At 58.0% G+C, this 24256-nt stretch overlaps 7 protein-coding genes across 7 annotated transcripts; 2 read left to right on the top strand and 5 right to left on the bottom strand.

Moving 5' to 3' along the window:
* Positions 1-645: 645 nt before the first annotated feature.
* Positions 646-5102, bottom strand: CMQ_474 (nuclear migration protein; the record flags this gene model as incomplete). Its single annotated transcript, XM_014317553.1, has 2 exons — positions 646-1721; positions 1790-5102. 2 exons carry the CDS (start codon positions 5100-5102, stop codon positions 646-648), a joined length of 4389 nt encoding a protein of 1462 aa, XP_014173028.1.
* Positions 5103-7970: 2868 nt separating this feature from the next.
* CMQ_1293 (uncharacterized protein) lies at positions 7971-12499 on the bottom strand (the record flags this gene model as incomplete). Its single annotated transcript, XM_014318372.1, has 6 exons — positions 7971-8108; positions 8291-8443; positions 9395-9504; positions 9951-10141; positions 11179-11198; positions 11249-12499. 6 exons carry the CDS (start codon positions 12497-12499, stop codon positions 7971-7973), a joined length of 1863 nt encoding a protein of 620 aa, XP_014173847.1.
* Positions 12500-13071: 572 nt separating this feature from the next.
* On the bottom strand, positions 13072-14988 carry CMQ_1603 (major facilitator superfamily transporter; the record flags this gene model as incomplete). The annotated part of the gene is made up of 4 exons (XM_014318682.1): positions 13072-13553; positions 13625-13758; positions 13815-14848; positions 14908-14988. 4 exons carry the CDS (start codon positions 14986-14988, stop codon positions 13072-13074), a joined length of 1731 nt encoding a protein of 576 aa, XP_014174157.1.
* A 753-nt stretch (positions 14989-15741) lies between these two features.
* CMQ_1463 (uncharacterized protein) lies at positions 15742-17325 on the top strand (the record flags this gene model as incomplete). Its single annotated transcript, XM_014318542.1, has 3 exons — positions 15742-15792; positions 15841-15920; positions 15993-17325. The coding sequence occupies 3 exons, from the start codon at positions 15742-15744 to the stop codon at positions 17323-17325; spliced, it is 1464 nt and encodes a 487-aa protein (XP_014174017.1).
* Positions 17326-17741: 416 nt separating this feature from the next.
* On the bottom strand, positions 17742-19179 carry CMQ_753 (cystathionine beta-lyase; the record flags this gene model as incomplete). The annotated part of the gene is made up of 2 exons (XM_014317832.1): positions 17742-17825; positions 17932-19179. The coding sequence occupies 2 exons, from the start codon at positions 19177-19179 to the stop codon at positions 17742-17744; spliced, it is 1332 nt and encodes a 443-aa protein (XP_014173307.1).
* A 656-nt stretch (positions 19180-19835) lies between these two features.
* CMQ_381 (ATPase family aaa domain containing protein) lies at positions 19836-21382 on the bottom strand (the record flags this gene model as incomplete). The annotated part of the gene is made up of 3 exons (XM_014317460.1): positions 19836-20532; positions 20594-21219; positions 21323-21382. The coding sequence occupies 3 exons, from the start codon at positions 21380-21382 to the stop codon at positions 19836-19838; spliced, it is 1383 nt and encodes a 460-aa protein (XP_014172935.1).
* A 600-nt stretch (positions 21383-21982) lies between these two features.
* CMQ_375 (chromosome segregation protein) lies at positions 21983-23785 on the top strand (the record flags this gene model as incomplete). The annotated part of the gene is made up of 2 exons (XM_014317454.1): positions 21983-23039; positions 23100-23785. The coding sequence occupies 2 exons, from the start codon at positions 21983-21985 to the stop codon at positions 23783-23785; spliced, it is 1743 nt and encodes a 580-aa protein (XP_014172929.1).
* Positions 23786-24256: the final 471 nt, after the last annotated feature.

Below are 24256 nucleotides of genomic sequence, written 5' to 3'. Positions count from 1 at the left end.
GTCGGTGTGCAAGAGAGACGAAGCGAGTGTGACGACTGGACGGAGCGACAACAAAAAACAGACGCGAGAAGACGTACGCGTCAAGGGCAAAAGGAAGGAGCGAACGCGCAAAAGGCAAGAGCAATCGCAATTCTTTAACAGGCAAGACTTCGTATTAGAATGAGTATTTTTTTTCTGCTCGTGGGGTAGCTATTACGCAGTGCACTAGCGGGGTCACTGCCATTTGGCCATGTTTCGCGCCACCAGAAAGTGTGCTTCTTGTCTGCCAAAACCGTCAAGATGGAGCTAAATACTAAATTCGTTTGAATGAACCCATGATTGTACACGAAATGGGGAATCTCTGCTGCTAGGAGCCGTTGACAAAGAAAAAACAAAACAAAAAGAGATTTCAGGGAGTGATTGGGGTGGAATATAATTGACAAAAAAAAGGCAAAGAAATAAATAAGACAAAAGGACAGAAGCTAAAAAGCCTACCGCCCTGTTGGCCGTCTCACCAGCCATACAGAAAACAGCAGGAAAGGTATAAATAAAACGCAAGGAAACTGTGCAAGAAATAGCGTGTGTACGCGCCCTGTACCTTTTAGAACCTCGTATGAATGAACCCCCACCGAGAATGCAAAGAGAGGTGAACAGACGCAAAACAAGTTAGAACCCTCTGAAGGGGTCGTCGCGGAAATAATCCTCATCACCACCTGTACGACTGCCGGCATATAAGTCGTCGGTGCCACGAGTTCCCCGCGACGTGTAGCTGTCACGATGACGGCTTCGGCTCGCACGCCGCCGCTTGTCCTTGCTGCGCCGCCGTGCCCGGTACAGCACCTCTTCCTGCTCGCCCGGATACTCGTCAAATTGTGGCATCGCCAGCGGGCTGATGAATGCCTCCATGCGCACTGTCCCGATGGCGTCGAAGAAGTTGTTCATCACCGGCCCGCTCGGCCGTGACGATGCCTCCGACGTACGCTGAGAGCTCAACGCCGTTGCCCCGTTGACCATGCCCCAGGTCACGTTGGTCGATGCCTGCGACTGCGAGATGTCCGACTGTCCGGCCGTGCTGTTCGTCGACTGGTGGTAGCTACTACTGCTCCCTGCCGGACCCGAAAAGCCCCGGAACGACAGTGGTGGTGGCACGTGACCGCCCGTGTTGCTGCGCTTGCGTCCGTGAACCATCGCCGTGTTGTTGGACCGGTCGTGGTACCGTGCAATCACTGGCGGCTCGGCCGTGTCTCGCGAGATGTCGCGCTGGTGCGTCGAAATCGACGGCGCCACTGACGGCGCTGACACCGTCGACTCAGCCGGCCGGTAACTCGGGATGCTGGGTGGCATCGAATCTGTCTGCGAAGACGCCACGCTCATCGGTGGTGGTGGTGGTGGCAATGCCGGCACTGCGATCGAAGCCCCCGCGAGGCTCGATTGCACCAGCGCACCCTTGCTCTTGGTCAGCCGGATCGAGTCTCGGATCCCGTTTCGCCGTTTGGGCCGCGGAAGTTCAAAGTCTGGCGCTGTCTTGGGCAGTGGCATCGCAATGTTCTCCGGCACCGCCTGCTGTGAGTGGGCCAGGAACGACAGCGATGTCAGCCAGAGGTAGTGCCGCTCAGGCGTTGTGGCCGTAAACTTGAGCGCTCGCTGGGGCGTCAGGATCAGGATCGACCGGTTGAACAGCTGGGCACAGCCCTTGGGCGGCGCGTTGTCGTCCTTGACGTCGAGAACCGACTGGATCGTCACTGTGAGACATGTTAGACTGCCATCTTGGACCAAGCAGAGATGGAGATGGAGATAGTTAGTCACTTACGTTTGCGTCCGGACTTGCCCATCAGCATGCTGTTGTTCGACGGCTGCTTGCTGCTCCACAGAATCGCCCTCTCGTATGGCGCCAGCCATACCCACCGCTTGTGCCGGTCATTGCTGCTGTCGTCGCGGTTCGACACGTCCGCACCACCAAACGACTTCCGCCGCCGCACATACTTGTACATCCACTCGCCCACCATCGTCTGCGCAATCGCATCCACCACACCCGTCGTCTGGTTACCGCTGCTGCCCGTCACGTCTGTCGTCGTTGTGGTTGTCGACATCTGGTGCCGGTGCGAGCGGTAATGCGCCCGAGACGTCGCCGTGAAGTCGTTGTTCGGCAGCGGCGGCAGGCCAGGGCTCTCGGGCTCCTCGTCGTCGGCCGAAAAGGGCACGTGACGCGGCGGTGACCGACTTGCACGCCGCCCGTGCCGTGGCTTGACCGGGATTGCCGCAGCCGACCGCACTTTGCGGATGCTGTTGGCACGGTAGTTGCCGCCGCGGCTATTAGTCCGTCGCGGCGCCCAGGCCTCCCGTGTCGGACTGCGCTGGCCGTCGCTCGGCGCACTGACACTGACAGGAGGCTTCCGGGAGCTTGCTCGCGTCGGAATCGGAAACGGAGGGTCGGCAACCTCGGTCACACTCGGACTGCGTGACCGGCCCTGGTGTGTAGCGATGCCGCTCTGGATCATCGCCGCCTTCCGCATCCCGTTCGACCGGCTGCTTGGCTTGTCATACGACAGCCGTGAGCCCTTGATGGACTGTCTCCGCATCAGCACGGGATCACGGCTGTCCTGGTTCGCTTCGCGCAGTGGCAATCTGCCGTACGTTTCCGCACTACCAATGCCCATCATGCTGGACCGCGTCGTGTTTCGAGAAGAGCTGCGCCGTGGAAGCGGGACGGGCTGTTCAGGGGATGTCGTGTCGCTGGCCAGACCGCCGCTCCGCTTAACGTTCGTGCGCGTTGAGCTGCTTCCCGATTGTGGTTTCGGTGCTGACAGCGCCGTCTGGAACTCCAAGTCACTCAGGTCGCCGTCCATAAACTCATCTGCTTCGTCCGAGCTGATCGCGTCGAACCCTGCAAACAGACTGCTGATACGGTGGGGCCGACGCATCGGTGCCCTTTGGTTGGACAGCGGCCCATCATCGTTGTTCCCGGGGTAGGCATCGTGTGTCTCCAGGGAGATGGGCGACAACGGGATCTGCGTTGGCGGAGACGAAGGCTCGTTGCCCATGCTGATGCGGGCCGTTAACCGTTTGGGGTTTCGCGGTGGCACGTAGCCAGGAGCTGGCGGGTTGGGACTGCTCAGGTCATCTACCGCAGCTGCTGCCGGATCGACAATAAATGCGCCCGGCGAAGACGGCCGCGACGTGATGGCCGACGGGTGGAGATGTGCGGGAAGACGGTCGAGCCGCTTGTCCACTCGGATCTCATCTGTCTGCACAGACGTCGACGTGTACGACGAAGGCGCTGCAAGCTGCACCTGGCAGCCAAAGTCTTTGAACAGCGGAGGAAGAAGCGGCTCGTGCGGTGTCGTCGGCCGGCTTGTTGGCGGGTGTATACTGATGATCGGGATAGGCATCTGTCCCAGCGGAACCAGACCCATCGGAGACAGCGTGGCCAGCGGTGTTGCTGGAGGCGACGGCGGATCTGTCTGCGTCGAGGCGGATACGAGAACCGCCTGTGCCGGTTTGAGAGACTCGGCAGGAGAGCCTGGTGATGTCCGGGTCTTCGAGTGTCCCCTCTCGAACGGGGGGGACTTTGGTGTTTTGGGCGGCGTGAGAGGCATTTCTGTACTTGTCTGCGATCCGACAGAAACCATCAGGCTGCTGCTCATCGTCACAGGCTCAATAGTCAATGTCCGTGCTATGTGCACCCTCTTGCGCCGCTGGTTGGCTTCGATCTCGACCCACTCGCCACGAGTCGGCATCTCGAACGTGGCATCGCTGAGCGATATCCGATCCGCACGGCTTGGGATCGGTGGTGGTGTCTGGGCCACGGGAATTTCTACCGACGGTTCCACGGAGACCTCCGATATAGGCCCTATAGTCAGGAGGGTTTGGGGAAGTAGCTTGGGTGAAGGAGGCGGCGAGTATTGCACAGCCGAGTCCGTGTATTCGACCTTTGGTACCACAGGCACAACGGGCACTTCTGCGACCGGAATTTGCTGCTCTTCCTCGACCTCACGGATTATGACACCCTCTAGCCGCTCCAACACGGACTGGTTCAGGAAACGGCCACGCACCACGCTTCCCGGTCTGCGGACACTGTCGTTGCTCTGGTTGCGGCGATGCGCCCGGTTCAGAAGGCTGTCTCGGCTGGGATTGCGAACGTGGAAGTGGTTTGACAGCACGCTCTCGCGGCCAGTATCGGTTTCGTAGTCGTCGTCTCCGTCAAAATTTAACTCGTCGGCGAGCGAATGGCTGTTCAGCTTTCCCGACATGACAGAGAAGCGAATGCTGCTTGTAGGGCTCATGGTTCGCACGCTTGCACTGTCAGCTTCCTTGCCGGCCGCCATCTCTTCGGCCTCGCTCTCGGTGCTGTTGTTGCCATTGGTCGCGTTCATCTCGGCCGCCTGGAAGGCAGCAACCTCGTCGATGACCGCCTTTAGCCGAGTGTCGGCGACGTGTACTTTCCGTTCCAGCTTTCGTCTCTCTTCATCCCAGGCGTCCTTTTCCCGGGCCCATTGCTTATGCGTCTGCTCCGAGTCTTCTTCGCAGTGTCGAAGCCGCTTCTGTGTTGCCTCGAGCCTCTTCTTTGTTTCGTTGATTGTTTCTGCAGCCTCGTCCCGTTCGCGGGTGAGTTCACTCAGAGCAGTGGACGTGCCGCCTTCCAGCAGCGCCAGCTGACGCTTAACCTGCCGGTTCTCCTTAGAAGTTGTAGCGACGGCATCTTGAAGTGCATCCTGCTCCTCTCTTGATGTCTGCAAGGCAGCCTCCAGGCTCTCGATGATCTTGACTTTCTCCTCCTGATCGCGACGAAGAGAAAGAATCTCAGAGACGAGGTTGGCGTGCAGAGTTGGCGTGAATCGGCGAGGGTCGAGAATGCTGATGGTGTCGTCGAAAGCCAGGTCCCTTGAAGACCTTTTGGAGCTCTTGTCCGTCTTGTCTGTCTTGTCCGTTCCGGGTATCGGGGGCGGCGATGTGGCAGGCCGTGGTGGGGTGGTAGATCGACGCGACTTCTTTGAGGTTCGTGATGGAGTTCGTGATGGCGGTCGCGATCGTGTTCGGTATGGCGTGTCTGCCGGCGTCGGTAGTGCCGCTGTCACAGGCAAGATCGGCCCGTCGGTCTCATCATCAGTTTCCCACACAGCCATGCTGAGCGTTCTTGTCGAATTGGAACAGACAAGCACGTCTGAAATCTCCGTGTAAAGACCTACTCAAGCACGCATATCTAGAGTGTTGGAGCGAGCAAAACCACTAGACCGGCGGAAGTTTGCCGACGTGAGGGGCCCCGAGTCTTATAGCATAAAAGGGGCTGGGTACAGGGTTGTGCGACAGAAGCGTCCGTAGCGAGTGGCTAGTTGCGTCACTTTGGCAATCACAGAGCCGTTGAGCTGCTTGACCGGGATCTGCGATGCGGGCGAGCACATATCTAGTATGCGGGCGATTCGTCAGCAAATTTCGTTCCTACCAGGTGTTCTGCTGTCTCTTTCAAGCCATTCTCCTGCCTCGCCGCAGGTAAGACAGAGGGACGGGCAAAATGGCAAAGGGCAGCAAGTGAGCACGGTGTGTCACTGAGGCAACTCACCAGCCAACCAGAGACCGGAAGAGTCCAAGGAAGAAACACCTCCTTCTTCTTGGAAAAGGCAGAGACGCACGGTTTGTGTAACGCAGAACGAGACGAGTCTTATTTTCTTCGGTATCAGGGGCTTGACCTCGCTGCTGCTGGCGGGTATTAGCAGGGGGGCCCCCTTCATGCAGTGAAATAGCTTTGCTTATAAGAGAGCTTTTCATAATGACATGACCAGATTAGGTCCCGGCAATTCGCCTGGCTTACCCACCTTAAAATAAAAGTAATATAGAATAAATAGCTTACAGGGTATCAGCGAATCCAGATGTTGCGAGACCCAAAACGGCTCGATGCCGAGATAACTGGGCGGCTCGTAGCCAAGGTGTGTGACACAACGTTAAGCTACAACGTCGTGCAAATGGACAATTGGCTTTGAGCCGGATGGTCGACGGCTCCTATGGCGTGAAAAGGGAAGTTTGAGTCGCAAATAAGGCGTCCAGCTCACTGACAGTGAGATACGATCGATGGGATCCAGTTAATATGCGCGACACGAATTGAACGACAGAGGCTGAGGCGATACGGCCGTTCTGACGTCGGAGCCTTGGTCCGACCGCAGCCTGCTGGTTGGAATGGAGAAGTTGGTGTCCTGACAAGCCAACTGCGCGCAGAGCGGCGGGAAGAAATAGAAAAGGATTGATGCGAATGCAACGCGTTAAATTGCGAATAGATGTCCAAATGACTTTCGTAAGCCAGAAAGCGGTATTAGGAAGGCGGCGTCGTGAGCTTGACGAGGTGGCCAGATGACCTCGAAGAACGAAAGAGAGAAAAATGAGAGCTCGCCTGTGAGAAGGCTGGAGGTCCGGGCGAGGCAGCTTCAAGTAAAAGAGAGCTTCTCGGGAGGAAGAAGGAAGAAGAGAAATAGAGACAGTGGCGGAGCACGGATAATGAGCGAGGGTGGACACGAGAGGGAAATGTAGGAGAAGAGGCAGAAACACGAGGGTGAGAGACACAAAACACGGACGGCTAACTGCTCTGTCTCTCCTGCTCTCTCTCTCTGCTCTCTCTCCAGGATGAGGGACAAATAGGGTGTGGCAGCCAGGGTGCCGAGAGATGCTTAGCTTGCAGCGCGTGTATTGGTGGCCCGGGCTCGGGAGCAGAAAACAAGATACAACGGCCAGCGGTGCGGACAAGGGTGAGGACAACGACGAGTGCTCCACTGTGCCATCACCGGCCTGGTGGGTTGACCTCGAACTGTACGTCGTATGGCGTGTGCTCCAAGTTGTACTCCGTATGCAGGTACTGGTGGTGAATAATAGGTGGGGGGGGACTTATGAACGGCGAGAGTGATGAGAAAGTGGAGAGCAGGCCGGGGTGGGTGGCCGACAGGGATCTGAGGTTGAGAAAGTGATGCCGGCTCGACGCGACACGACCGGGGAGAAGAACGAGACGGGAAAAAAGAGTTGAGAAGAGTTGAGAAGAGGACGAGAGAAATTGAAAATAGACCTACCCTGGTCGTGCTGTCGAGGAAGGGGAGAGAGGATATGGGGCATGGCGCCGGAACGTTTTCCAAGATGGTGGCGCCCGGTTTTCTTCTTCTCATTTCCTGCTCCGTACCCGTACAGAGCAACTGTTCTTTTCTTCGTCGAAATGTTTTTCGTGATGCAGCATCCTGCCAGTCTCCCAGGCCATGGCGTTTTATTGGATTGCGATTTCGTCCCGTGCAGCCGGGAGGAAGCCACGTATCGACCAATCCCCGATCAGGCAAGCGTGCTAGGCAGGCTAGCCGTCGGCCCAATGCACTCGCCAGACGCACCGCCGTCGAAAGGTGCAGATGGCAGACAGCTGTATTGGGCTTAGCGGCTTCAGCTCTGTTCGAGCAGTCTTTCTTCGTGAGGAAGGGATCTCCCTTCCGGCTGTCAACTGCGTCGGGCGAGATCTGTGAATACGGAGAACAGGACATGTTCGAAATGAGAGCTCTCTCAGGCGGGAAAGCGCGTAAAAGCCATGCGATTGGGTCGATGGGGAAACACGGTGCTGTAGGCGGTCCACCTTGCGGCGTCGCGGCCAGGGCCAACCCGTTCCTGGCGGGCCTTTGCCATTGATCACAATAGCATATACGAGCAAGTACGAGGCTTGCTCTACACTGTAAGATACAATGTTCCGTAGTCCGGAGCTCTCTCTTCCAGGGGCACAGAGGTAAGCTACCTTGCTCATATCAGCTAGTAAAATCAGGGGTGGAGCCATCCCATGCTAGCCTCGATTTGGGGCAAGCGTTAGTGTGATTGTGTTGCTGAAACGTTAGAGGCAAAAAAAAAGAGGAGGGCTGGGGTGGAAAACGGGCAAGCTGCAGAGGTTGGAGTGAGAAACAGGCAATGCACGGGGCAAGTGCATCCGGAAAGAGACAAGAGGCGCAATTTCACTTGCTGCTGATCGTCCATCGCGTCGACAAAGGTCAGGCGATGCAGCCAACGGCAGCAGGGATCTCGGTCGTAAGAATTGTGCCTGAAAGGTTGCAGAGCACGGCAGCCTCTTCTTCATCCCACGGCTGCGCAACGCCTCCACCGAATCCGCCGCCAGGGCTACATCGCGTCTATGTGCGAGTATCGTATTCTGCGATTACGGCTTCCACGTCGTATATCCGGTACATTGATGTGCAGCCGACCATCTGCACAGCACACATGCAGCGCGTGTGCCTTGCAACGGGGACCGAACATACTACGTCGTATGTACGGACACAGTTGTAACCACGATGACCTAGATACGGGTCCATACGTCGTCGTCGCCACGTCCAGCTTCAGCTTCAGTCAGCTTCAGGTCCGGGTCCAGGTCCAGGTCATCCTGGTCGCTATCCGTGCAGTCTGCCTGGACGACTTTTTCATCGTACGTGCGCTGGCATCCGTACTTGCACGGGCATTCCGCCTCGTACTATGGACATACGTCGTACTCCGTACATACATAGTACGAGCAGTGGCTTCTCGATAGCAGGGTTGCCGGAGACGAGCGACTCGACTCAACTACCCCATCTGTGTCGGCATGTTGGCGAGGACCGAGCGCGGTACCCAGGCCGGCTCATGCACCCCGACGGAGAGCCACAATCACTGGAGCGCTGCCATTGTAAGAGACGTGTGCTGAGATGTACGTCGCATCTTACGAGAGTGTTGGCGAGTAAGGACGCGTCTATGGAAGCCCGTCCGTCCATCCCGACCCTGGACCGGTGTGGTCTTTTTTCCTGCTCCCCGAGCACACCCTGTTTAGGCCCCGAAGGCTGACACTGGCTGCACGCACCGTCGAGAGCAGTATTTTTTGTCAATCCCGGTCGTCGGAACTGCGTTTCATAAAAAGCGCCGTCCCCCTTTTCGAGAGAAGTTAGGCTTTGCTGGAACAGTGAGTACGGACAATTCCTGACCCCTGTCCTCTTCAGATAGAGAGATATGAGTGGGAAATAATAGACGCGGCACTGCGTGGGAGTGGCCCCCCTTTTTCTCTTCGATCCGCTTTGCATACTTTTGCCTCTCGAATTTGGACATCCGAGATTAACCAATTACATGTCTCGAATTAACGGTATCCGTAAGAGTTATATGTTCGTACAGCTCCGTACTCCGTATAATACTCCGCACCGGAGAAGCTGAATGTGGGGAGAAGGGAATGAGGAAACATGCGTGGGAAAGAAGAAGAATGAGGCCTCGTAAGTCGCAGACGCGAAGTTAAATGCGAATGTAACAGCGGCAGCAACAGCAACGGCAACGGCAACAGCAACAGCAACAGCAGCAGCAACAGACTCTGGAAAATGCTCACTCCCTGCGCAATTTCCCAGGGTATGGCTCCTTCATGTGATGGAAATCATTGTATATTCTTGGCCGTCGGCGTACGACGTACTGGAGTGAGCTGTAATCCAAACGCTGCTGCAACAATGGGGCTGTCATGTTTCTTTGCTTTTTCAGCCTTGATGGGGGTCTCCGGGTCAAGAGGCTCCGCAAATTGCAGTGCTCCGTACTACAAGAAGAATGACAGGTACTTCGTATCTAACATACGCCGTAGTATCTTACAGCTAGTCGCGATGCGTGTGCACTCCGTCCTCTCCCATCGCATCGAAGCAAGAGCGTCGCATGCCACCGTGCCCAATGGCAGGTGCTCTGCCGACCGATTTAGCCCCTTTTCTGGGCAACCGGAAAAACAGACGTCTGGTTACTGACCGTGGGTACATGGCGAGTGGGCCAGCGGTGAGTACGGTGTGGCATGTTCTCTGGCCTTGACAGGCTCTTCTGCCACCTTCTTCTGCTTCTTCGACCCCGTACTTCCTTTTCTTGGCCACGTCGTGTTCCAATTTCGGAGTGGGACACAGCCCGGGTGTGACCACAGACGTTCCATCTGCTGCCAATCTTTGCAATCATTGCACTGCCAGGACAACCAACCGGCACTGTAAATTACTTACCAGGTACGCAGTACCGATCCAGAAGCGACCCAGTACCACAGTCGCGGTCGGCCGCGGCCAGGCAGCGTCTCCTTTGGACCCCTTTTGCCGCCGGCGGAAGGAGACGAGAACCCGAAGCAGCACGCAAGGAGGACGCAAGGGTGTAACCTCCTGTTGCGCTTAACCGGGCCCAATTCCCCGTGGCGTTGTGGCTGGCTTCATGTCGTCTCTGAATGTCTCGCTAGGCCAGTCTGGCGAACTGACGAGTTCTCCTCGGTCTGGAACCTGTTCGCGCCGATATACCGCCATTTCTGGCCTGCTTTTTGCCTCACACTAGCGAGACGCGGCTTGCTCGTACTATGTGCTCCGTTAGATGCTACATAGTGAGTACGAGCACTCGTCGAACTGACTGTCTCCCTTGCCGCCTGCGGACCATTTGGCTGGCCAGGCCATGTGGAGACTGTCTTGAAGCTGTCCTCCGAAGCATGTGCAAAGCCGTTTTCCTTGCACGGCGGGGAGTCCGGAAAGCGGCAGGTGCCGCTAGACAAATAGGCACCTTCCACTATAGATGGTTAGCCTTCACGCCTGTCTTGTTGAGCAATTGCCCTACGACGTATATACAGGCCTGATATAGGCCCCGCTGCCGCTTCCGGTTTGGCTTTTGCTGTGGCGCAGGACACGATGTACAGCCAGGCCTGTTTCATGGCCTCTGGACTCCGTAAAAGATAGGATAATACGCGCAACATGCACAAATGAGCTGATGACATGCGAGTGTTACCATGATCGGGGCGGCCGCTCACATAGGACGATTGCGCAGCCGTGAACCAGAGTTGAGATGTATGTGGTTTCTAAGATTTGCGGACTGCTCCTGTTATTTTACTAGCCAGCGGTCGTGGACCAGGTCGCCGATATGTTTACGGATCACATGGATCACATGTAAGAGTTCGGCAACCGGCAGCAGTGCAGCTTGACAGTCCAGGGCCTCGGTACAAGGTTGCATGAGCATGTCGAGTATGTGCGGATCGATCTCATCTTGTCGGTAATGTTGCTGTAGGCTTGAGGCTTGTTGTCAGTCTGCTTCTGGACCATTTCAAATTATCAGATTCCACACGGGGCTGAGTATATCCAGACCCGGCATGACAAGATTAACACCTTTACAAGAATATGCAACAAACTTTTAGGCTAGTCCAGGCTCTCGCCGCGTATTGAGCTTTTAATTGTCACTGGATATTTGTCCAGGCTTTCATACCATTGAATCACGCTGCCAACCTGCACGCCATTATTAGCATATCGTAGAAGCAGATGGGAAGCCGACATACTAGAAATGCCCATGACCCGATAAAGCTGGACAGCGCGGCCGCGTAGTTCATGTCGGCGCTCTGCGTTGCCGCAAAGCCAAAGGCGCCGCACAGCGTGAAGCCGAGGGAGCCGACCAGGTTCCAGAAGCCAATGTGCCAGCCCAAAAGGCCCGGAGCCGGCCGGTACCAGCACGGCTGGGTCTCCAGCATGAAGAGCAGGCTGGAGACGACAAAGCCGGTACCGCCGACAACCTGGGGCAGCCAGTAGATACCGTTCTGTGCCGCCAGCGAGAGCCGGTCGAAGGCGGGCGGCAGGCCGGTGAAGCAGGCGATCCAGAAGATCGTGGCCGCCACCACCTGGATGGCACAGGCCCAGAAGCCGATATCGTGCAGGTAGTGCGTGCGCAGCTCGTGCCACGACGGGCACCAAGACCATTGGCGGCGACGGGCTCCATTTGCTGTGTCGTCTTCGGCCTTGCTGCCCAGCAGCCGCCATCGCTGCGCCTGGTGGTGCCGGCAGGCGTCTGGACGTGGCAGCAGCAGCAGCAGCAGCGGGTTGCCGTTCGTCCCGACGGTGGCCATGGCCTCCTCGAGGGCCCAGCCGAAGCAGTCGCCGTCGTTCTCGTTGACAGCCTCGAGCATGCCCAGCAGTGCGCCGACGACAAAGACGGTGCCACCGGCCAGCGCAGTCGTACCGCCGCCTGTGCCCGATTCGTTGGCAAAGCTGGTGGCAGGTGCCTGCAGCGGCAGCCAGACGAAAAAGGCGTTGATGACCCAGATGGCAGAGCCGAGCGTGAAGAACAGGGCAATGTCGAACGAGATGTCCCACACCGGCCAGCGCACAGCCATCTTGCCGATGCCGCGCAGCGTCTCCCGCAGCGAGCTGGTGGCCCGTAGAGCTGCCGCGTGGCGTGCTGCCGCTGCTCTCTTCTCTTCGTGTTCGAGATCGTGGATGCGCTGACGGAGACTATGGAGGTAAAATGCCCGGCTGACAACGACGGCATGTCGTCCCTTGCGGTTGTCTCGGCTGCGCCAGATGTGATACACCTGGTGTCGCACCTTGGGAGACGCCGGTGTTGCCGTTGATGTGCATTGTGGCAGTTCGGCCGTCTTCTTTCCTCTCTTGCCACTTCTCCCTGCTGCCACGCTGCCCGCATGCACCTTTGGAACGGCCACATAGCGCGTCGTAGGGTTCATAAACCGGACAGGGCCCGATGCATCCGAAGCAACAGTGGCATGCCCAAGCCCTGTGCCGATGGCTGTTAATCCCATCTTGTCGGTTTTGGCGCAAAAAGGACAACTAAAACAGAGGCCCTTTCGTCAAGGCCATTCGCGGAGCCGATTGAGGAAAGGCAAAAGCAGCACAAAACGCACAAGCGAAGAGCAAAACGAAGGGCGCAATCGAGCAAAGGGGCCATAGAGACAGATGCTGCTGATCCAATCTAATCGCAGCAAGACGACCGCTTTGACATGCATAAATCATTAGAAATTTAATGTAGTGCTGACGTCAGTGGCATTCTGACAGCGCCAATCCGGCAATTGCCATCCACTGACAGCTCGCAGCCGTGCCGCCATCCCTTGTAACGTAAGCAATTCGACAAAACAAACTCGATAATGATATGATCTATAAGGTTCTATACGTGGTCGCCTGCAAAACTGGCTGCACCAAATCCGCCGTTCTAAAAGCAAAAAAAAAAAAAAAAATCCAAAAAAATCCAGGAAATACCCAAACGTAAACCAATATTAAGGAAATAGATTCTTCTGCGGACGCAAAAATCAGTCCGATGTTAGCCACAACCACATCCAAAAGGCCGCAGTCGTGGCTTGCATGGCTTGTGCCGGGCTCAATCCTCCAGACTGCGCTTGCCGGCGTCCTTGAGCCGCTGCAGGTACTGGTGCCGGATGACCAGGAGCGTGACCACGAGGCCGAGCCCGCAGGCACCCAGTGTAGCAACATAGGCAGCACGGTAGCACTCGATGCCGTCGGGACACGAGCGCTCACCGTCGGGCCCGGTGACGGTGTGCCGGTCAAAGACGGAGCCGTAGAACAGATTGAAGACGTTGCCCGACACGATGGGCGACAGGGTCATGAAGCCCCAGTTCTGCGACAGGCCGTGGATGCCAAACGACTCGGCCACAATGGAGGGAAAGACGCCGAAGAGGAAGCCGTAGCCAAGACCCGAAAGGCTCGACACGAGGGCCAGGAAGTGCGGATTGACAATGGTTAGGGCCAGCAGCTGGGCCACGATGAAGACGCTGGCCGCGATGACCAGACACCAGACCCGGCTGGCCTCCATCCGCTTGACGAGAAAGTCGGAGCCGACGCCTGCTCCCGATTCAGCACGGATACGTAGATGCGGAGACAAAGGGAACAGGAGGGAAAAGTCGGTGACGTACCACTCAAAAGACGGCCCACGAAGCTACCGATGGACAGAATGGCCACGTGCATCTGCTGCCGCTGCACCAGCAGGCTCTCTGGCACAGAGCTGTCGTAGTGCTTCCAGAGCGCGTTGGCATCATGTCCGATATTGCTGTAGGCCGTTAGAGAGGGGGCGAGAAAGAGAGAAAGAAAGACAAAAGAACGCACTTGATCGTCATCAGGCCAATCCCAGAGAGGATGCCCATGATGGAAAAGAGCTGCCAAAACTCGATGTTGCTGAGCAGCTTCCAACCGCGGATGTCTATACGGTGGGATCGATCCATATCAACACTGTTCTGCACCAAAACGTCGCCGGGCAGTGAAGAGGTCCGCGACATGAGAGAAGACGTCTCGTCCATGGGCACGTGGTCGGCATCTTCTTCCGAGAGGGCAGCAGACGACGGGGCGGCGGCCACCGAGGCTGTGACAGGGCCGGTGCTGGTGGTCGCCTTCTGCTCGCGTGCGCCTGTGCCCTTGTCGTTTGCTGCTTCTGCTGCGTCGGCTTCGCTGCTACCGAGATCGCGACCATTGTCGGTGTAGAGCAACGTACCAGGTTCGCTGCGGGCGGCAGTCCCGCGGCGGCTTTTGCGCGACGCGGCTTTGGCGGCGAGGCTGTCATCGTCGTCGTCGTCGATGCCGATAGCGTCGGGGGAGGATGTGGGCAAGGCGTCGTAGGGAGCGGCGGCGGCGGCCGGATGGCCGTGGGGCAGCACGCGCAAGAAACAGAAGCCGAGCAGGATGAGGCAGACGGTGCCGAGAGCGAGCAGCAACAGAAAGGCGGCGGTGTTGTCGGTAAAGGCGATGGAGCCGAGGACGGAGAAGAAAAAGGCGCTGAGGCCAAAGGCGGCCAGCGGGAAGGCAGTGGCCGTGCCACGGTGATGCGGCCAGTTGAGGGCCGACGTCTTGACGGCAGCGGCAAAGGCCATGCAGCCGCCGAGACCGGTCAGAAAGGAGAAGAAGCAGAGAGCAGGCACGGCGCCAGCGCCGGCCACAAAGGCCTGCTGCAGCGGAAAATAGCCGAGACCGAGCAGCACGGCACCGACGGCGACAGCTGGCCGCGGACCCTTGCCGTCAACAAACATGCCGACCGGCGCGCCGAGCGAGTACATGCCCAGGTTGGCCGAGAGTCCGATCAGGTTCGACTGCGTCGCCGACAGCTGCAGCTTGTCGGCAAACTGCGGCGCCCATGCCGAGTACACATACTGGACGGAGAGCAGGTCAGCAGGGCACACACACACATACACATGCACATAACACTCACGTTTGTCCCACAGGCTAGCGAAATCACCGTTGCTGCCACGCTCGACACGATGCGTGCTCGATGTAACTTCCCTTCATGCATCGCTGCGGTGGCTGAAGACGTCGATGCGCCTCGCCTACAGTCTAGACGTGGTAGATTGAATCTAGAGAGTTGGAGACCAAGAGGCCTGGATAAGCTTCGTCTCGCTCTTGGCAGCCGCTATGTATGTGCCGCAGGCACAGAGCCAAGTAAGATTGATACGTAGATGTCTGTGCAGAGACGCTGAAGGTGGAGATAAGGAAAGGGATAGGAGTCTATACAAGGAAATGATACAAGGAAATGATACAGAAAAGGAGAGCAAGACGTAGGAAGCTCGAGAAAACGCAGCAGCGGCGACAGAAATAGAAGCGGAATTCGGGCTGTACTGGGCGCCGGATGGCTGATGGACAGTCGGACTGGGGATTCCGATCCAGCTGTCCTCTGATGAAGGAGTTCCCCGAGATTGAGAAGGCGCGCGCCGCTAGTCAGCTCTGTCTCAAGCCGCTTCAGGACGAGCCAATGCAGGCTGATAAGCACACCGACACGTGCAGACGATCACGTGACATGTGGCGCATTACAAGGCGTGGCTGTCTCATGACGACGTAAGATACGGAGCAACAGCATCTTGCAGAATTCGCCTTCTTTCGTCTCCTTTGTCTTCAACCTACAGCGGACAGGTCCGTTGTGCATTCCGAACCACCAACTACCCTCCACTTCTGCGCCCTCTGCGTCCATTTTCGTCCGCTTTCCGGCCTTACCGCCCCCGTCCTGGTCGTCGGTCTGGGCTTCTGTTTACGTCTCTCCAAGGCTGCCAACATGGGTGCCTTGCTTTCGATTCCGCTCCTGGCGGTGCCGAGCGTCTCGACGGTTTGTCTCTCTGGTCCCAGCTTGCGATTAGACCGCTAACACGGCCAGCTGCTCTCGTTTGGTGCCAGCTGTTGCGGTGCGGCAACATGCTCCATGGTCTGCAGTGCCTGTGGCAAATGCGGCAACAGGTAGGTCTTGTGGGATGTCTCTCGTCTCGTCACACTCTCACGCTTCACTCAACTGCATCCTGACATAGCCAGCATTGCGACGCGCATCGGCTATGCGCTCATCCTCGTCCTCAACTCGATCCTGGCCTGGATCATGGAAACGCCCTGGGCCATCAACAAGCTCGAACATCTTATGCTGGACTACGTCAAGATCAACTGTCCGACCGGTCAGTGCTACGGCTGGCTGGCCGTGCACCGCATTAATTTTGCCCTCGGGCTCTTCCACCTCATATTTGCCGGCCTGCTCGTCGGCGTGTCCTCGTCCAAGCATCCGCGCGCGGCCCTGCAGAACGGCTACTGGGGCCCCAAGATCGTTGCCTGGCTCGCCTTTATCGTGCTCTCCTTTCTGATCCCCGATGCCTTCTTCATCTTCTGGGGCAACTACATCGCGTTCGTCTGCGCCATGCTCTTCCTCGTGCTCGGCTTGATCCTGCTGGTCGACATGGCTCACTCGTGGGCTGAGTACTGCCTGCAGCAGATCGAGGAAAGCGAGTCGCGCGTGTGGCGCTACGTGCTCGTCGGCTCGACTCTGGGCATGTACCTCGCCTCCATCGTCATGACGGTGCTGCAGTACGTCTTCTTCGGCGCCAGCGGTTGCTCTGTCAACCAGACCGCCATTAGCTTCAACCTCGCCTTCCTCGTCCTCGCCTCGGCCGTCTCGGTTCACCCCCGCGTCCAAGAGCTCAATCCGCGTGCCGGCTTGGCTCAGGCTGCCATGGTCGCAGTCTACTGCACGTACCTGACCATGTCGGCCGTGTCGATGAAGCCGGACACCTCCGCCGACAAGCACTGCAACCCACTGCTGCTGGCCCAGGGCACGCGCACCACGTCCGTCGTCATCGGCGCCATCGTCACCATGTTGACCGTGGCCTGGACCACCACACGGGCTGCAACGAACACCCTGGGCCTCGGCGGCCACGGTGCCATCCGTTTGCCAGACGACGACGACGAGGACAGCTACTCGTCGCACGACCTGGTCACCCAGCAGCCGTCGCGCCGGGAGATGCGTGCTGAGGCCCTGCGACGTGCCGTGGCCGAGGGAAGCCTGCCGGCCGATGCGCTTCTGTCCGACGACGACGATGATGATGACAGCAGTCACGATGGCGGCAATCATACCGGCGACGACGAGCGCAGCAGCACGCAATACAGCTACACCATGTTCCACATCATCTTCTTCTTGGCCACCGCCTGGGTTGCCACGCTGCTCACCATGAACTACGAGGACTCGACTAGGGACGGCGACTTTGCCACTGTCGGCCGAACCAACTGGGCTACCTGGGTCAAGATTGTCAGCTCGTGGGTTTGCTACTCTCTGTACGTTTGGACTCTGGTGGCGCCTATCCTGCTTCCTGGCCGGGACTTTTAGTGTATATGGTGCGGATTGGATTGTAGAAATTCCCGCTTTTGCTTTGCCAAGCACTTTTCTTTTGTTTACGGGTACATTGAGCGCTTTGAACTTATGGAAGGTTGGCTTTAGTTGTCTTCGCTCCGTTTTCCTTTGTCCGACTTTGTAGTCTTAGCATATAGATGGCTGTGGACGAGTCTTCGGCTGCTAGTTCCCATCAATTGACCACCTTTTGTATGGTGGATTTTCAACAGAGTACGAAGTACATGCAAGACCAACTAATATGCTGTATATTGAAAGTCGACCGCCCGCTACCACGTTGCTTTGTTCTTTTGGTTTTCCCAGAGCACCGTATATGACCCATCCAGATGAACTACATTGACCATGACTTAATAACACATAAACCTAATGAGAGTGACCTCTCTTGCCACCACTGCCTATTGTGTCTGCGTGGCCTCCTGGCCGGCTCCGTTTGCGTGGAAGCCATCCAGGGTGAGGCTGACGGCACCTGCTTGGACGAGCTGGGTGTGTTAGAGAAAGGAAAGAGGATAAATTGAGAAGAGAAGAAGGGAAGAAGGGAAGAAGGGAAGAAAGGAAAAAAAGAAGAAAAGGAGAGAAAATACGTACCGCTCTCTGCAGATCATCAATCAAATCGTTGACGTCCTCGATGCCGACGCACAGACGGATAATGTCCTCGGGCATATTGCGTTCCTGGCGGGTCTTGGCGTCGATGCTGGCGTGGCTCATCTGACAGGGCATGCTGATGAGGCTGTTGACGCAGCCGAAGCTGACGCTGATGCCCCAGAGCCGGGTGGCCTCGACGATGCGCTCGGACAGGGCGGGGTCGCCGGTCTCGAACGAGAGGACAGCGCCGGCGCCACGGGCCATGGACCAGTGCAGATCGTACTGCGGGTGGGACTTGAGGCCGGGATAGCGGACGCGGAAGCCGTGGTGTTCGAGGAACTCGGCGATGCGCTGGGCGTTGGCCTGCTGGCGCTCCATGCGGATGGCGAGCGTCTTGATGCCGCGCATCAGCAGGAAGGAGTCGTTGGGCGAGAGCCCGCAGCCGGTGGCATTGATGGTGAAGAAGAGCCGGTTGCCGAGGTCGGCATCGTTGACCGCGATCACGCCAGCCATGATGTCGTGGTGGCCCGACAGGTACTTGGTGCCGGACTCGTACACGATGTCGGCCCCGAGGTCCAGCGGGTTGGCCAGCATCGGCGACAGCATCGTGTTGTCGACCACGACGAGCGCAGCCGCGCTGGCAGCATGCGCTGCGGCCGCGATGCGCGCGAGATCCACGATCTTGATCAGCGGGTTCGTCGGCGTCTCTAGCAGCACCATGGCCGTCCGGGCCGACAACAGCGGCACGACCGCATCGACCCGCGTCGTGTCCACGTGGTGCACCGTGATGCCCTGGTTCTTGGCCAGGTATGTCAGCAGCCGGTTTGTGCCGCCGTAGAGATCATCACCCGTCACCACTTCGTCGCCCGGCCGCAGCAGCCGCGTGATCACGTCCAGGGCTCCCATCCCTGAGCTGACCGCCAGCGTCCGGCTCGCACCCATCACCTTGGCCAGGTGCCGCTCCAGGTGCGTTCGCGTCGGGTTGCCCGACCGCGTGTAGTCGTACTCTCCGCCGCCACCTGCGGACGTCTGCTTGAACGTCGCCGACTGGTAGATCGGCATGCTCGACGCTCCGTGCTGGTCCTTGGTCTCCGTGTACACCAGCTCCGTCGCCAGAGCGTATCGCCGCCGCTCATTGGAGGGCGTCGACGGCGCCGGCGTCGGCGGCAGCGCGTGTCCGTCCTGGTCGACCCGAACGACCTCCTTGGTCTTTGTCGAGGCGGACGGGCCGCTGCTTGGTTGTTCGGCCATTGTCGGTGGTGTGTGCGTGTGCGTGCGCGTGTGAGAGGTGAGAGGTGAGAGCGTACAGAGCAAGGCGTCCACAAACGATGCACCCACAAACGCTGAGTGAGAACAAGGCAGAAAGTTGAGAAAGAAGACCAGCGAAAACGGAGAGGGGAAGTCTAAAAACACTCTGAAAAAACTGGAGATCGTCAAGATAGTCAGAGACAGTTGGGACGATACAATGACCACACAAATACAGCACTGCCTTCTTGCGCGTTGAGCAATCCCGGAAGACTACCGTTTCGTGATTCTGCTCGACTTGTGTGATCCCAATCGATTCTCTCAATGCCGAAGACGGACTGCAACCGAAGGCGAGACTTCCCCGGCCGCTGTTTATGCAATACCTGACTCATAGCGCCACTCGTGCGCTAGGCCAAAGTAGTCCGCTAAAATGCGTCATGCACTAGAAATTTTGGAGCAGAGATGGCGTGCTCAGACGAGCCGTGGCACCTGCCTTTGTGCATATCCTATTAAGCCAGAAAGAGATGACATACAAAAACGCCAATTCAGATGCTCCCATTTCCCATACAAATAATTGCACGTGACCTCAAACTCCCAACATATCCAAAATACGACATTTAGCAGAGCAGAGATGAGTCCAAGATACCAGACACACAGCCGGCTCAGTCTACTGTCAGAGCCTGAAGGGACTCGTCGTCGTCCACGTCCTCGTATGCGTCGTCGTCATCATCGCCGTCTCCATTGGCCGTGGCTGCCGGCTTGTCTGCCTTCTTTGTCGACGCAGATGAGCGGCGTGAACGGCGGCGGGTGCCCTTTTCTCTTGGCTGTGCCTGTGCTTGTGCCTGTGCCTGTGTCTGTGCCTGAAACTGGGCCTGAGCCTGGGCCTGAAACTGGGCCTGGGCCTGTGCCAGGGTCTGGGCCAGGACCTGGGTCTGCGTCTGTATCTCCTCCATGTTGCGGTGGGTGAAAAAGTCGTCAGTGCGGAGGCCGCGGACATCGGCCGGGTTGATCTGCGAGTTCGGGTTGCCTGACGCGTGGTGGGCGCGCAGATACTCGCGCATGGGCATCATGGCAGCATCGCGGCAGATCTCCTTGATATCGCTGCCCGAGAGGCCTTCACTGACATTGGCGACAAAATCAATGTCGAACTTGGGGTCGCGCTTGGTCTCGCCGAGGACCAGCTGCAGAATGCGCAGGCGCTGCTTGGCGGCCGGCAGCGGGACGGGAAACTTTTTGGGCATGCGACGCAGGATGGCCTCGTCGATCTCGTGCATGCGGTTCGTGGCGCCGAGGACGACGATACGTGACGGCACGCCGGCCGCATTGGACGACGTCAAGCCGTCCCACAAGGTCATGAATCTAGACGTGTTAGGGAGATGAAGACGGAGTCTGAAGGAGCTGCAAAAGAAAAGTAACGCACTCGGCCTTGACCATGCCGCTGGCCTCGTGCTCGCCACTCCGACGGGTGCCCAGCACAGCATCGATCTCGTCAATGAAGATGATGGCGGGCTGCAGCTTGCGGGCCAGCGAGAAGACGGCCCGGACGAGCTTGTTGGAGTCGCCGTACCACTTTTCCGTCAGGGTGGAGATGTGCAGGTTGATAAAGGAGGCGCCGCTCTCGTGGGCCAGAGCCTTGGCCAGCATGGTCTTGCCACAGCCGGGGGGTCCGTAGAGGAGGACGCCAGACGGGGCAGCCAGCAGCGGGGCGGCGTGCGAGTAGAGCTGGGGCATGGTCAGGGGGTAGATGACCGACTCCTTGAGCTCCTCGATGATCTCGTCGAGGCCGCCAATGTCGTCGAAGCCGACCGCAATGTCGCCGGGCGGCACCACCTCGAGCGCGATCATGTTCTCGTACTCGTTGAGCTCGAGGTCTTCAGGCCGGAGCCCGCGCAGCCCGTCTTCGCCGACTCCATCACCGCCCGCCTCGTTGGCGTCGCCGCCCTGGTCCTTGAGCAGCCGCTGGATGTTGGCCCGTGCCCGGAGCCGCGCCTGGTCGTGCTTCTCCTTGTCGGGATCGAGATTGGTCGCAAATGACGAGAGTATGTTCTTGGACAAAAAGTAGAGCGTGGCCCGTACTTGTGTGTGTGCACAAAGAGCTGTCAGCGGCCTGTCACATTGTGCATTGCATTCCATCGGGGGGAAAGCCCACCATGCCGGCAAAGAGGACAAAATCCATGACATAGTCGCCCACACGCTTTCGGTCCCCCATGGCGACGACTGTGTAGAAAACAAAAGACTAGAAGAGCGAAGAGAGAGACGTGACGGACGAGCCAATCCAAAGCCTATCAAACGGATTCGAAAAGCAGATGGCAGGAATGTCCGGTGACAGCGGCTCTGCGCGTGTTGCCGTTGATAATGATGCTTGACAGCGGTGGTGGACGCGGTGAGCACTTTTGGTCGATTGGCATGTGTGTTGGCTTTGGCCCAGTTGTTGCCTCCTCTCTTGAGCTGAACTCGGCTGGCGAAACCCTTGCCACGTGTGAGCCAATCATGTGATCCTGGGTGGGGTTTTGTGCACACGGTTGTTTGGGCACGGTCTTTGGCAGGCTCTCAGTTGTCTAGACAACCGGCGCGTAGGACACCGCCAATCACTGCACAATTCTGCCCCTCTTCCGTCCTCTCTCCACAGCCGCGTGTTCCACGACGTCCACCGTTCCCCGAGATCCAGTCTTCCTTTTCCCGCTCGATACGGAGTACAAAGTACATACGTCGTAGTACGACTTTGTCATCCCTGATCCCCAGCGGGTCAATACGAGAAATTGGCTGCATATCACAACAACCGTGGCGATTTTTGTTCCTCAACTACCATATGGCTAGGACAAAGGCTTCGTCCAACTTGCTGAACTTGGTCGAATCAGACTCAGAAGACGATCTAGGAGGAGGTACCGCAGCAGCAGCAGCAGCAAAAGCGAAAACAGCAAAAGCATCAACGACTACAGCGACAAAGAAAACGACATCCATCCGCGACATGCCACCCAAGAAAGGCCGGCAGCAGGCGCCGGCAGCCGCAACGAAAGCGTCAAGCACAGCCAGCAAGATCACGAAGCCAGCACAGAAGAAGGAGAGCGCGGCAGCGATACGCAGGAGAGCGGCAGCAGCGGAAGCAGCGATTGCAGAGGCAGCAGAAGAGGCAGCAGCAACCAGCCGACAGGTACTGGCAGACCGGACCAACGAGCAGCTTGCTGAGGCGGTTGCACCGGCCAAAGCCAAGGGACGGGGACGGACTGGGCGCAAGGCAGCAGCAGCAGCGGCAGCAGTTTCTACAGAGGACGGCGAAGACACAGACGCAGAGACAGCAGCATCAGCCAAAGCAGAAGAGACAGCAAAAAACCGCGGACGGGGACGGCCCAAGGCTGGTGCACAAGCTGCCAAGGACAAGGACGAGAACAAAGGCAAAGAGGCGCCCAAGGCCAGCAGGAGGAAAGCAGCAGCAGCGGGGAAGAAGGCAGCGGTGGAAGAGGAAGACGAGTCGATGGAGCAGGACGAGACAGCAGAGGCAGAAGAGGGCGACGACCAGGACGAAGCAACGCAGCTCACAGACAGCATGGACATAGACGAGAAGGCCGACGACGAGACGACGATGCACGCACAGACAGAGGCGCCTCCAGCGACGTCTCAGGCCGGCTTCCAGTCGCCGATGCGTCGCAGCCAACCAGCACAGCGGCCATCGTCAGCGCTGCGAGGAAAAGGTGTGGCTGTGTCGTCGGAACCATCAGGCGACGCGGCCGTACGGCGACGGCTTGGCGACCTGACCAAGAAGCACGACTCGCTCGAGGTCCGGTTCCAGAACCTGCGCGACGTTGGCGTGAAGGAGGCCGAGCGCAACTTTGAACGGTTAAAGAGGCAGGGGGATGAGAGGGTGAAGAGTGAGTGTTTTCTAGTGTATATCTTTTTTTTCTCTCTCTTTCCTGTCGACTGACCTTTAGTCTCGGACGAGCTGATCGCCAGCCTCAGGGCCGAGCTGGCTACGTACCGGGATCTGGCCAAGGAGGGAGCGCGAGCGAAGCGCGAGTGGGATGCGTGTGAGGCACGAGCTGCCGAACTGCAAGGACGTGTGGACCAGCTGACGGCAGCGCTGGGCGACGCCAAGGCCGAGGCGCGGTCGCTGACGACGAAGCTGGCGGCCGCGCGCACGTCGGTGGCCGAGGGCGTGGCGGCTGGGGCTGTGGCCGGCGTAGTACCGGGCAGTGCGATGAAGAAGATGGCCGGCCACGGTGGTCTGGCAGCCGATCGAGCTGCTGCTGCTGCGGCAGCCGCGGCCAGTCAGGTCGTCCAGCTCAAGGAGAACCTGTACGGCGACCTGACCGGCCTGCTGGTCTATTCGGCGCGGCGTGACGGCTCGCGCGAACTGTACGACTGCATCCAGACCGGTCGCAGTGGCAGTCTGCATTTCAAGCTCTGCATCGACAACGACAGCAGCCATGGCCGCGACGGCGGCGGCGACGACGACAACGAGTCCCAGTTTGTCTATATGCCGCAGCTCGACGCCAGCCGTGACGCTGATCTTATCAGCCGGCTGCCCGACTACCTGGTCGAGGAGATCTCGTTTCCGCGGGCGCAGGCGGCCAAGTTCTACAGCCGCGTGGTGCAGTCGCTGATGGCAGACAAGTAGTGGCAGATGGCAGATGGCAGGTGGCTGGTGGCAGTTGGCAGTTGGCAACTGGCAACTGGCAACTGGCAACTGGCAACTGGCAACTGGCAACTGGCAACTGGCAACTGGCAACTGGCAACTGGCAACTGGCAACTGGCACCCTGACAGCCGACAGCCGACAGCCACCAGCTGGTCTTTCTTTCTTTACCTATTTTCCTTTGTCTTTTCCTCTCTTTTGGCCTCTTTTGTCCTCTTTTTCGTCGTTGTCCGGCGTGCGGCTTGTATGATTGGCAACGCATATGTGACTACGATCTTTGCAGTCCTTTATTCACCTTGGCATAATAAATCATCCGGTCTGGAAGACGTCTTGGAATTTTTTTCCTCGGCCTGCTGCTCTGTCCTGTATCTACACTGCATATGCATTGCAAAGCCCGGGGCTACCCAGTGCCCCTGCTTACAACCCGTGCCATCTCCTTCATATATGCATGATGG

This window comes from Grosmannia clavigera (genome assembly GCF_000143105.1).
Source record: "Grosmannia clavigera kw1407 unplaced genomic scaffold GCSC_140, whole genome shotgun sequence".
Classification (NCBI taxonomy): Eukaryota; Fungi; Ascomycota; class Sordariomycetes; order Ophiostomatales; family Ophiostomataceae; genus Leptographium; species Leptographium clavigerum.
The sequence above is the reverse complement of the archived record's forward strand: the minus strand, read 5'-3'. Positions and strand labels throughout refer to the sequence as shown.